The 13,845-nt window shown below is 37.7% G+C and overlaps 2 protein-coding genes across 2 annotated transcripts in view; both read right to left on the bottom strand.

Annotated features, from left to right (window-relative positions):
• Positions 1 to 601: 601 nt before the first annotated feature.
• On the bottom strand, positions 602 to 1,423 carry LOC149172966 (putative disease resistance protein At1g59780). Its single transcript, XM_089426522.1, has one exon. The coding sequence runs from the start codon at positions 1,421 to 1,423 to the stop codon at positions 602 to 604; it is 822 nt and encodes a 273-aa protein (XP_089282648.1).
• Positions 1,424 to 1,437: 14 nt separating this feature from the next.
• The window catches only part of LOC149172965 (disease resistance RPP13-like protein 4), an 89,831-nt gene continuing 77,423 nt past the window's right edge, over positions 1,438 to 13,845 (bottom strand). The window contains exons 2-4 of the mRNA XM_089426521.1: positions 9,183 to 9,686; positions 1,478 to 2,942; positions 1,438 to 1,443 (exon numbers count right to left, since the gene is read on the bottom strand). Coding sequence (XP_089282647.1) covers positions 1,438 to 1,443; positions 1,478 to 2,942; positions 9,183 to 9,643 — 1,932 coding nt within the window. The 5' untranslated portion in view covers positions 9,644 to 9,686. The remainder of the gene's footprint in view (positions 1,444 to 1,477; positions 2,943 to 9,182; positions 9,687 to 13,845) is intronic.

Here is a 13,845-nt window from a genome sequence, read left to right as displayed (position 1 = left end):
TTAATCACTCATTATTATCTTATAAAGATTAAAACTTCAATTTGAATTACTATCTTATAAACATTAAAACTTCAATTTAAATTACAATTAAAATCAATATTTGAATACTTATAAAAATAAACATTTTTAAAAATGCTTTCACAATTTTAGTTTTATAAGTTTTTCACAAAACTATATATAAAAAAATCACAAATATGGGAAAAAAAATATAATTAAATTACATATAAAATTTTCACATCTCCCTTCAACTATTTTAAATTACAGCGCCTTAAACAAACTGCAAACGACTCTATATGACAATGATAAAAACGTGAACACGTTAAATACCTTGAAATCGTAAAGGAATTAACAATGACAGGAACTTAGCAGCCATTTATAGACACCCACAATAATTTATTGGTTTCAGTACGCATACTTGGAAAATGGTTTCAAAATAAAGTAAATTTAATGTTTGTCTTTGTACAACAGGGCTCCTTAAAAAAAGCAATATTTATGATAAAGATATTTATGACAAATATCATTACATTTACATATTCCTATCTTATCTCTAATCATCATTCATATCCTCCACGTTTCACACCACTCCTAATCTATTTTTATTTCAATCGCATACTTCCATTTTGATCTTCATTCCGCGGTCTTTAAAACTTTGCCAAAAATGGCTTTTCGTGTACTCGAAGCCCTCCACATCATCATTGATTTCTACTTCTACTTCTTTAAGATTCCTCAGCTTCATTAATCCTTCCGGCATATTTTCCAATGGCTTGCACCCCAAGATTCTCAAACACTTCAATTTCGGCATTGCATCCTCCTGGAACGAGGGAATGCTTTTCAATTGCTTAAAATCTCGTATGACCAACTGTTCGAGTTTGGGAAATGCCCCTGCTTCCCCAAACTCATTTGGAAATTCATTGAAATGTGGATTTTTATTCCCCGCCAAGTGTAGCTTTTTCAGATTGGGAATATTTTCAAACCCTCTAAAATCTGCGCTGGAGCTGTTTGGCGGCCCGGTTAATGATAGCTCCATAAGATTGTGAAGCTGAAAAATCCGCTTTGGAACCACGCAATTCACAAGATGAACTATTTCAAGGCGTTGCATGGCCTCCATGTCCGTTGGAAGATGAAGGGTTGTACCAACATCACATTGAACATGTAGGGTCCGCATCTTTGTCATGCCCCGAAAAGTCCCCTCGTCCTCCAGTGTAACATCATCACTATTTGATCTAAAGACTATTGATAGCTGTTGAAGAAGGTTCAATCCTTTGAGATCCATCAATTGCAAGGCACTGGCACTGGCACTGGAACTGGCACTGGGTGAATTTCCAAGAGTGAAAGTGACACCCTTCAATGTCTGTAGATAGATGAGCTTAGATATACCCACAGGGCAATATTCAAAATTCCGCCCTAAATTCAAACGTAGCATATGTTTTTGCTTTTCTATCCCTTCATGCAGTTTTGCTACATTGGTATCACTAACATCTAGAAACTGGAGTTGCCGGAGACCACTCAAGGACTTGGGTAGTTTCCGAATCCTCGTGTTAGATAAATTCAGATACCTTAAAAGCTTTAAATTCCCGATAGAATTGGGCAATGATGTGATGGAAGTTCTACTTAAATCTAACACACACAGATATCTCATATTGTCAAAAAAGCTCGGGGAGATTGATGTAAGAGGGCGATTATTAGATAGCAATAGACTTCGGAGCCGTGGATACTGGATGCCCTCTTTTATTGTAGATATCTCATTTTTCATCAATGAAATTCTATGCAATACTTGGCAGTCTTTCGCTGGCATGCTTTCCAATTGTCCGCCAGGTTTTATCCAACTTTTAGTTTGCTCGGAAACAGCTAAATCATGCAGCAAGTCGTGCATTTTGCAACTGTTTACTCGCCCATTCCAGCCAACCTCTGAAACTTCGATCAGGGATCGATCAATAAGTTCTTGCATGTAGGAGCAGCCTACATCATATGCTTCTTGTAATTGCACAGAAACAAATCCCTGAGCAATCCATCCATGCACTAAACAATCTGACTCTATTTCAGTATTCTTGGGATAAACAGAGCAGTAAAGAAAACAAGGCTTTAGATGATGAGGCAAAGCCTCGTAGCTGAACCTCAATGACGGCATAACGCTCTCGCTCATGCCACGTGTTTTATTTAGATCAAGAAGGGTATCTTCCCATTTATTAGGAAGATCACTTGCCAGAATTTCCATATCAGATCCTATTGCTTTTACGGCAAGGGGTAGTCCGCCGCATTTGTTTACAATTTCGTGGGCTATCCTCTCCACTGCCTTGGGACACTGGTGTGGATCATCTGGGAAAGCATGGACGCAGAATAAGCGCCAACTGTCTTCTTCTGATAAACTATTTTTGTGGAGAATTTGATCTCCAGCCCGCATGTGCTTTGCAACTTTTTCATCCCTGGTTGTCACCACAACCTTATCTTGGGTTCTGGATGGCAAGCCAATTTTCTCCCAGACATCTCTGTCCCACACGTCATCAACTGCAAATAAACAGCTTTTTTTATCTAAAAACCTGTTAATCTTCTCTCTAAGCTCCTCCTTGCTTAGGTTTGTCAACATCTTATCATTCAGCTGGTCGGCCCCTTTCTTATCATTTTGCCGGTTGGCCAAACTTTCATCGTTTCCTTCGAAGTGCTTGGCTCTCTCATTTCGATCAAATTGCTTCACCATATCACGGAGAAGTTCTGTAACTGCGAATTTCTGAGAAACTGCTAACCAAACCTGACAGTCGAAGCGTTTATGGACCACTTCGCTGTTGAAAACGTGTTGGAGCAGAAGAGTTTTGCCCTGCCCTCCCATGCCCACAACGGCAATAACTCGAGGGTTGTCTTCCTTCAATATCCATTCAGTAATCACTTTAATATCGCCGTCCATGCCCACAATCTGTGATTCTTGAAGACGAGTGTTAAATTTGTAATTTCAAACTGCAGTCGACCATTGCCAGAAACCGTTCAGCCAACCAGCCGGAGAGCTCTCGGGCCAGATTTCCGTCAAAGGGATTTTCCGATACTTGAACCCGAGAAATTTTGGTGCAAACACGTGGATGACCTCTGACGTAACGCAACGTAAGGTTCTCGGGAGGTAAAGCTCAGCAGTTGTGTGCCTTCCAATATTCACCTCCGCCGTCCGATGGGGCTCTTCGTTCTCCACCGTCGATCTCCGAAGCTGCAGCCCGTCCGCGTCAAGTCAATTTAATTTTGCGTGGAGTGGAAGACTATGGTTTGACCGCCGTAGTGAAACTTATGGAATTTAATGTTCTTTCGTAGATTTAGGTGGAGGTTTTTAACATCATTAAGGGCATGTCTTTAATGTAGTGATGGGCATACACTTTATATCTTCTATATGTACACGTTGTCATAAATATATACTATGCGTGGTAGTTTAGGGTAGTTTTTTTTTTGGTATGCATGATAAATAAAAAACAGTGTGTCGAGCCCGCGTTTTTTTTTTAAGGTAGCTCATGGAAATGAAGAGTGTGCACAGCAGTGCGATAGTTTTTTGAAAAACTGTGATGTAATGTTTTATGCTTGTCATTGAAAATCAGTGGTATGTTTTGAAATTGGTTTATGTAACATCCACAGCAGTGGAAAACAAGAAAATACAGAGACAGAGTTTGTTTAGTGAATCCCTCTCTGCACAGAGGATGAAGCATGTATCAGTCCTTTTGTTTTTAAATCAATAGAATTTTTTTTGTGACTGTGTAATGTTGTGTTCTGAGTCATTTTGCTTTTAAGAGATTTTCTGCAAAGATCCTGGACAAAAGAAACAGAGCACTGTCTCTGTGGTGAATATTTTATTTGGTTTTGGTATTTCTCCATCCATTAAATAAAAAAAAAATACCAACAGTGGTATCAGAGCAGGCTTAGGCTCTTTGAAGGTGACAAAGAAGCTGAAAGAAGGACCTGTTGCAGCAGTAAAACTTCTCAAGCAAAGTGAAGGCTCAGTCAAGAGAATACTCAGGTATTTCACAAAGTTTTTTTTGTGTTGCTGAAGAAACAGTCAGCTGTTTAAACACACAGTCAAGGATTTAGTGGCATAGATCAGAATACAAGGAATGGCCAGCACAAGCACTGGTATGGGTTTGTTTAACACCCAGCTCCCACAGTTTAATGGGAAGAACTATGACTACTGGTCAATAACTATGACAGCTCTGCTTGCTTCCCAAGATTTATGGGAAATAGTTGAAGAAGGCTTTGAAGAACCAGCAGATGAAACTGAGTTCAATGCATTAACTCAAGGAGAGAAGGATCTGCTGAAGAACAATAGGAAGAAAGATTCAAAAGCCCGTGTGTTGTTGTATCTAGCAGTAGACCAGAGTATGTTTCCAAGGTTAGCAGCAGCTAAGACAGCCAATGAAGCATGGCAAACCCTCAAGACAGCCTATCAAGGCATGGAGAGAGTGAAGACAGCAAAGCTACAATTGCTGAGAAAGGATTTTGAGAACTTGAACATGAAGGAGTCAGATAACATTGACTCATTCTTCACTCATGTGATTGGTGTAATCACACAAATGAGAACTCATGGAGAAACCATTGAAGATAGAAGGATTGTGGAGAAAATACTGAGGGTCTTACCCTCAAAGTTTGATGCCATAGTCACCACCATTGAAGAGACAAAGGATCTCTCAAGCTATTCAGTTGATGAGCTACATGCATCACTGATAACACATGAGCAGAGGTTGAGTAGGAATGAAAACTCATCTCTTGAGCAAGCCTTCAAGACCCAGATGTCCTTTGGAAGAGGCAGAGGTCAAGGCAGAGGAAACAAAAGAGGAAGAGGCAGAAGCCAGAACAGAGGTGGAAGGAACAACCCATCAAATTCACAAGGAAGAGGCAACAATTCAAATCAGAACCAAGGCCAAGGAAGCAGCCAACAAGGAGGACAATATCATGCTCAAGGACAAAGGTATGATAAATCTAATGTTCAATGCTATTATTGCAAAAAGTATGGACATTATGCTAGTGATTGTAGAAAGAAACAGCATGATATGAACAGCAGACAAAATGCAAATGTTACAAGAGAAAACAGCAGTCAAGAAAATGTCCTGTTAGCTTGTAACATGGCTGAAACACATAGTGAGGACATATGGTTTTTAGACTCAGGTTGCAGCAACCATATGACCGAAAACATAGCCTTCTTTTCTGCCCTAGATAAAAATGTGAAATCAGAAGTCACACTAGGAACTGATAGTAAAGTGTCTGTTATGGGAAAAGGAGAAATAAAAATACTTTCAAAACAAGGAGAAAAGAAAACCATAGCAGATGTATACTATGTCCCTGGCATGAGATGTAACCTCTTGAGTGTTGGACAGCTTGTCCATAAGGGGTACAATGTTTTCTTTAAAAATGATGTATGCACCATCATGGATATACCACCCAACAAAAGATGCATTGCTGAAGTGAAGATGACAAGGAACAGGATGTTCCCCTTGAGGATCAGGGCAGATTTGAAAAACAAAAATGAAATTGCAGCAGTTACCCAAGAGGCCTTCCAAAGCGTGCCAAAGGATGAAAATTGGTTGTGGCACTTGAGATTTGGGCATCTAAATTTTGGAGGCCTAAACTTATTGAGCAGAAAAGGAATGGTAAAGGGATTACCATTGATAGAGAAACCGGACAGCCTATGTGAAGGCTGCATTTTGGGAAAACAACATAGAGAAAGTTTTCCATCAGGGAAGAGCATAAGGGCAAAGACACCCTTAGAGATTATCCACTCAGATTTGTGTGGACCAATGCAAGCTCCATCATTAGCAGGCAGCCAATATTTCCTAACATTCATTGATGACTGTACAAGAAAGACTTGGATATATTTCCTCAAGAACAAAAGTGAAGTGTTTGAGAAATTCCAAAACTTTAAGGCATTTGTGGAGAACCAAAGTGGGCTGCACATTAAAGTTTTGAGAACTGATAGAGGAGGTGAGTATATCTCCAAGGAATTCCTAAGATTCTGTAGAGAAAATGGAATTCATAAACAGTTTACAACTCGGTACACCCCACAGCAAAATGGAGTTGCTGAAAGGAAGAACAGAACCATCATGGAGATGGCAAGGAGCATGTTGAAGGCAAAGCATTTGCCAAATGAGTATTGGGCTGAAGCTGTACATTGTGCAGTTTATATATTGAACAGGTGTCCTACAAAAGCAGTCATGAACAAGGTGCCAGAAGAGGCATGGAGTGGGAGAAAGCAAAGAGTCACCCACATGAGAGTTTTTGGGTGTGTGGCCTATGCACACATACCAGATCAGCTAAGGAGGAAGTTGGACAGCAAAGGGGAGAAATGCATCTTCATTGGATACAGTGATGAATCCAAAGCCTACAGGCTGTACATTCCATCTACCAAGAAGTTCTTTGTCAGCAGGGATGTTCAATTCATTGAAGAGGAAGCTTGGGATGGAAGCATAGAGAAAACAGTGAATGTCAAGAACTGTTTGTCTCATGATGAAGATGAAGAGGAAGTGGCTGAAGTACATCCCCAAACAGCAGCGCCAACACAAGGACAGCAAGGAACACCATTGAGGATCAATGAGAGTGCTTCTCCAAGCACACCACAAGGAGGAAATTCAAGTGCATCTTCAAGCACTTGCACACCAAGTGAACGAGGTAAGAAGTTTAGAAATCTAAGTGACATTTATGAAGAAGGAATGAATTCCTTATTTGCCTTGTTTTGTCATGTTGATGATCCTATTCATTTCGAGGATGCAATCAAAGATAGGAAATGGATAGAAGCTATGGATGAGGAGATGAATGCCATAGAGAGAAACAAAACATGGGACTTGGTTGAGCTACCAAAAGGCAAAGAAGTCATTGGTGTGAAATGGGTCTACAAGACCAAGAGCAATGCTGAAGGCAAGATTGAAAGGCACAAGGCAAGGCTGGTTGTCAAAGGCTACAAGCAGCAGTATGGGAGAGATTATGAGGAGACTTTCGCACCGGTTGCAAGAATGGAAACCGTGAGAGCAGTGTTGTCCATGGCAGCACAAAACAAATGGAAAGTCTACCAAATGGATGTGAAATCAGCATTCCTAAATGGAGTGTTAATGGAAGAGGTCTATGTGGAACAGCCTCTCGGATATGAGAAGAAAGGTGAAGAGCACAAAGTGTGCAAATTGAAGAAAGCTCTTTATGGGCTGAAGCAAGCGCCAAGAGCATGGTACAGCAGGATAGATTCATATCTATTGGATAATGAATTTGACAAATGTGAAGGAGAACCCACAGTCTACATCAAGGAAAAAGATGGTAAAATTTTAATTGTTGTTTTGTATGTTGATGATGTGATTTTCACAGGTAATGATGATCAGCTCATTGAGAATTTTAAATCAGTCATGAAGAGTGAATTTGAAATGACTGATATGGGTTTCTTGAGATACTTCTTAGGCATAGAAGTAGAGCAAAATGAAAAAGGAATTTTTATATCTCAAGCAAGATATGTAAATCAAATTTTGGACAGATTTAACATGCAAGAATGCAAGGCAGCCATCACTCCCACAGTGATGGGATTAAAACTCAGCAGAGAGGACAGCAGCAAGGATTTTGATCCTAGCCTATACAAAAGCATTGTAGGCAGCCTTATGTATTTAACAGCAACTAGGCCTGATTTAATGTATGCTGTTAGTTTAATTTCCAGGTTCATGGAGAGGCCAAAGGAGGCACATTGGCAGGCAGCAAAGAGAATTTTGAGGTATGTCAAAGGTACCAAAATGTTTGGCATATTATATAGTGTCTCAGAAAGTTCAGATTTAATTGGGTACACAGATAGCGATTGGGCTGGAAGTGTAGATGATCGGAAGAGCACTTCCGGTTATGTTTTTAATATGGGTTCAGGAGCCATTTCATGGGCTTCTAAGAAGCAGTCCATTGTAGCATTGTCTACAGCAGAGGCTGAATATGTGGCAGCTACAGCAGCAGCATGTCAAGCAGTGTGGATGAGAAGAATGTTGAGAAGCTTAGGCCAAGAGCAGGCAAAAGCGACAGTGATCTTTTGTGACAATAGCTCAGCTATTGCATTGTCAAAGAATTCAGTGTTTCATAAGAGAACGAAACACATTGATACAAGGTTTCACTACATCAGAGAATTAGTGAACAATGGAGAAATTGTCCTAGAACATTGCAGGACTCAAGAACAAGTTGCGGACATCTTGACAAAGCCACTTGATCAGAAGAGCTTTGAATTTTTGAGAAAGTGTCTGGGTATGACTGAATGCCCAGCTGTTGAAATTAAAGGGGAGTGTTAAATTTGTAATTTCAAACTGCAGTCGACCATTGCCAGAAACCGTTCAGCCAACCAGCCGGAGAGCTCTCGGGCCAGATTTCCGTCAAAGGGATTTTCCGATACTTGAACCCGAGAAATTTTGGTGCAAACACGTGGATGACCTCTGACGTAACGCAACGTAAGGTTCTCGGGAGGTAAAGCTCAGCAGTTGTGTGCCTTCCGATATTCACCTCCGCCGTCCGATGGGGCTCTTCGTTCTCCACCGTCGATCTCCGAAGCTGCAGCCCGTCCGCGTCAAGTCAATTTAATTTTGCGTGGAGTGGAAGACTATGGTTTGACCGCCGTAGTGAAACTTATGGAATTTAATGTTCTTTCGTAGATTTAGGTGGAGGTTTTTAACATCATTAAGGGCATGTCTTTAATGTAGTGATGGGCATACACTTTATATCTTCTATATGTACACGTTGTCATAAATATATACTATGCGTGGTAGTTTAGGGTAGTTTTTTTTGGTATGCATGATAAATAAAAAACAGTGTGTCGAGCCCGCGTTTTTTTTATGGTAGCTCATGGAAATGAAGAGTGTGCACAGCAGTGCGATAGTTTTTTGAAAAACTGTGATGTAATGTTTTATGCTTGTCATTGAAAATCAGTGGTATGTTTTGAAATTGGTTTATGTAACATCCACAGCAGTGGAAAACAAGAAAATACAGAGACAGAGTTTGTTTAGTGAATCCCTCTCTGCACAGAGGATGAAGCATGTATCAGTCCTTTTGTTTTTAAATCAATAGAATTTTTTTTGTGACTGTGTAATGTTGTGTTCTGAGTCATTTTGCTTTTAAGAGATTTTCTGCAAAGATCCTGGACAAAAGAAACAGAGCACTGTCTCTGTGGTGAATATTTTATTTGGTTTTGGTATTTCTCCATCCATTAAATAAAAAAAAAATACCAACAACGAGCATATGATCTTTCCCGCCTTTCTTTAAAACTATCTGCATGTCTTAACTGACCATGAGCATTCACATCTAAAACAGCAGCAAGCAATTTGAGATTTTCTGCATTAACCTGTTGGATCTGCTTGAGTCGTTCCTTTAATTCCCTAATTTTACGGCCCATCTTTAGCCGTAATTTCAGTTTGGGATAGATGTTATCAGCTGCCCCGCATTCCTCCAGTAGGTACTCAGCATCGGCAACAAAATCCTCAAGACTCTCAAGCCAATTGACCACTAAACTGGAGTTCCTTTTCTCTCCAGCGTCTGCTAAGAGACAATTAATGGAAAGAAGCTGCTCACTAAAAAATTCAAAATCCTTTCTGAAATTAACAGTCAGAGATACCTCTTGTGAGAGTTTGTCTGTCACAATAGGACCGAATTTTTCTATGAGCGCGCTAACAACAGCTGCTTCTGCCATGCTTGCTTTGACCCTCGTAGCGTGCTCTCTGATTTTGTAGCAACTGCAAGTAAGAATAAGAATGAAGAGATTATTAGTTATTACTACTAGCTAGAAAAAGAGGACAATCATTCCATGTTACGCCACGCTGGCAAAAGAAGTAAGTACAGTAAGAATAAGATTTGGAATGATATTCCATGTTACGCCAGGCTAGCAAAAGAAGTAAGTAGAGTGAGAATGAAAGGCTATTCCCTGCCGCACCACATTAGAAAAAGAGGCAAATCATTTCAAAAGCTTATTCCATGCTCCACCAATCTAGAAAATGAGGTAATCTTTCCATCCCAGCAAAATTAAGAATGAAAAGTTTTATCGTGTTCAACCACATTAACAAAAGAGAGACTACTCATTCAAAAGGTTATCCCCTATCACATCAAGTTAGAAAGGAGGAATCAGGAAAATGATTCCTTAGCAAGAATAAAAGGTTGTTCCATGCGACAATACACTTTAAAAAAATGCGAATTGTTTCAAAAGGTCATTTCACACTGCACCATGTTCCATGTTAAGGAAAATCAACCACACATCATTTTATTCACAATTCCACTGTTTCCAACAAAGAATTATCGTGATCATAGTAAAATGGTTGTAAATGGGGATAGGTATCCATCAATAGTAAAATTTCAAATGATGTTAAATTTCTTAAGTTTTTATTTAGTATGATTGAATTTTAGTGTAAAATTAGTATATTAAATCGTTGTGGTTTAATACTTATTTTTTATATAAAAATAATTGATAATTAAATTAAAATATTAAAATGAAAATATTTTTTTCTAAATAATTCATATTGAAGATTTTGGTCGACACGCTTGGAACCAACAAGTGTGGTTCATCGTGTTCTAAAGATGAATCACTCTTGTTTGATTCGAAATGTATCGACCAAAATCTTCAATGTGACTTATTCCGAAAAATATTTTATAATTATGATATAGATCACAAAAACTTGAATTCTAATAAAATGAAAATATTTTATTCATTAAAATTATTATTCAAATATCATAATTTCAATAATTAAAACTATGTGAGAAAATTAAAGTCGGATTTAAATTACAATAAGTTTTAAACTCTATTAATTGATAGAATAATATAGTGATTAATTTTTATATTTTTTAAGTTTTCAATGTTATTTGAATTATTGATTTTAATTTTATTGTATATATTGAAGTAGAATGAAATAATTTTATTTATGATTTCAAAATATAACTGTTAAATTTTGTTAATATATTTAGTTTAAAAAGATTGTATTTTACTTATCAAATATATTAGTATCTTATTTTAAGTGGTCATTATAAACACTAAAGACTTATCAATGTATTTTTCAAATCAATATTATAAAAGTATTATATTTATATGGAAAAACAGGGCTTTTCTCCAAAAGTAAAAGTGAAATTGTAAGAATTTTTTAATATCCACCTTCTAGCAATTTAGAGAGTATATTTAATAATAAAATAAATCAATTATTTGGATCTTTTATATATAAAATTTGTAAGGAATCGTAAGTTGTGGGGAGCATAAATTAAGTTAAAGTATTAGAATCTAACCATAACACAATTATGTCAAAATTCTAATTTGATATTTAAATTTAATTACATTTTTTAACTTGAGTAAAATAATTTATCTTATTTAAAAAAACATAAAAGTTAGAAAATTAATACAGGTTTGGTAGAAATATGTGACATGTATCAAAGTGCACTAGCTAGCCTCTCTATTAAATTAAGTTGTTGAGCAACTTGCTTAGCCATAAACTAATGATAATCCATTCTAATCATTAATAATTGCAATTACATTAAATAAAATGAATATGTTTTACTGGTACAAATTTGTTGTTTCCTAAAGATGTAATGTAACAAATTTGCATAAATCGATAATTTATGCAATATATGTATAGATGAAATATATATACATACATATATATATATATATACATACATATATATATATATATATATATCCAAATAGACTCTTTTTATTGGAATCCAGTAAGACAATTTCAAGAAAGAATGGTATTTTTTTTGTCGTTTGGAATGTTTTTTTTGAAGCCGTAGTCTAACTAGCCGGAGGAATTGGCAGGAAAGTTATGAAATTCCAGTCATATTAGAGAAAATCCGACAAGAATTTTTGTAAATCCAAGTTATAGTTGTTAAACTTCAAAATTTTAGGTGTCCTAGACATTTTTGATGGTGGTGAATCCATTTCCACCATCAAAAACATGATTCAAACACTATCTTTACAAGATTTTTTGAAATTTTTTTGCCCGGATTCCGACCACTTTTGGCTGTCTGGGCTGAAAAACTTTGGGGCACTTGGATCTTGCACATTAAACAGTTTAAACTCAAATTTTTGAAAATTTTTGCCTAAAATTAACTAGAAAACATGTCGTAAAAAACCATTTTATCTATAAATTAAACTATGCCTATAATTTATAAATTCAAATAAAATAAATTTTAATATAATTAAATATTTATCAACATAAATATTATAACTTAATGACAATAAATATTATAAAATAATATATTATAAAACTTCAAAGTGATGGCAATGAACAAATTAAAGTCTCATTGTCAAAGCATCTGAATTGATTATTGATTAAGAAAGTGCAAAAACTATTGGAATATTAATTCCTACTTGTCTCAGTTGTGACTTTCTACGTAAAGAGTCTGTTTGTATTCTATAAGAGTGGTTTCCTTAGTTTGGTGTGTGGTTGAGATATTCTCTCAACCAACACATTGTATGTCCAAGATAGTTTTCCTATCTTGAGACAATACTCCTGTATATATGTAATTGCATATCTGATTAATGAAATATAGATTCCTTTGTAGAATTTTATCATGGTATCAGAGCCCTGAGGACCTAGCGCTTCCTGCGCTGAGGGAAATAGGAAATAGGGAGTATATACCTTTGTTAATTTATTTATTTCTTGTCCATATAAGTCGAACGAACCTGGCACAGACGAGGCCTGGTGGTAGAGGGGGCAGAGAGAAAGCCTGGATCTCTGTTAGACGAGGCCAAGAGCGCTGGTACAGTGGAGCGACTTTCATGTTGTGGATTGAAGACTCGTGTGGAAGACTCGAACGTGTTGTTGAGTTCGTGTTGAAGTGGGTGTGGTAAGGTTTGCTGATCTGCTGGTGCATGGATAGATCAGGATCGGCTAGTGCGATTGAAGAGCAGCTGGAGCACATGAGTTGGTGGATGCGTGCTCAAATCCTAGAGAGGTAGAATTATGGACGATTGGAACCTTTAAAATTGCGCTCCAATATAGGAAGTTCTATGATCCGGGCTTCTCCGAGGCAAGAATCTGCGCACACAAGATGGACAGTAAAACTTAGATCTTCCTATGGCAGATGAGGGTTCCAGATACGGGTTTCCAAGGGGTGTTCTGATCCTTTCAGTTCCTTATAGCTGTTCTGGTCCTCAGTCATAGAATTTCAGATTTCTCACCAAGCCTGTAGATAGGAGGTTCGTGAAAGCTGTGTTGAAACTTCGAGCTGTTGTGAGTCACGGTGGTATTGATTCGAATAGCAGCCACAGGCCAGATCGACACCAATACGATCAGGAAATTGATGGGAGCAGGTTGTGTCGATGCAGAGCATGTTGCAATTCTTCTACCATACGATCTTTGGCCACCATACTGAGGCTCTGGGCACACTCGACCATATCGTCGAGGATGTTGGCATTAGCCATTAGGTAGTGAATTTCGTCGATGGCCTACAAATAATATCACGGATTGGCAGTGGGAGGTGCCCAATGGGACATCAATTCCTTCTTTAAAGTGCAATACATACAAAATAAACAAAAAATATAGAAATAATAAGAAAAGGAAAAATGGATGATGATGGATGAAGTATCCCTATTCCATTTTTTAAATTTCCCCTTGTCAGGCCACATCTCTACCATGATGTGCATTTCCTGTTGCTTGGTCGGCTCTTGTCGCTTTCACCTTAACTGTCTGGCTTCAGCACTCTCTAGAGTTGGTAACAATCAATTGTGTTGGCTTGTTACAAAGAAAAAGTGGAGATTGACCTGATAGTCTTGCATTATATGACTGAGTGGAGCTCCATGCTGAGGCATTAAGTCTTCTTGAGCCCCCATACTGATTTACTGCTGCTCCATGCCTCATTTAATATTGCAGCCGCAAACCCATACACATTCAGAGTTCTATACCATACTAC

Source organism: Pinus tabuliformis, chromosome 4_2 (genome assembly GCF_031772625.1).
Source record: "Pinus tabuliformis cultivar Carrire ecotype Pingquan chromosome 4_2, CPIR1, whole genome shotgun sequence".
NCBI classification, from domain to species: domain Eukaryota; kingdom Viridiplantae; phylum Streptophyta; class Pinopsida; order Pinales; family Pinaceae; genus Pinus; species Pinus tabuliformis.
Note: the sequence above shows the minus strand (reverse complement) of the source record. Positions and strands in the feature narration are given on the sequence as shown.

What these genes read in the sequence shown, in the direction of transcription:
- LOC149172966 (XM_089426522.1), bottom strand. Translation starts at nt 1,423, where the DNA reads ATGCTACGTTTGAATTTAGGGCGGAATTTTGAATATTGCCCTGTGGGT.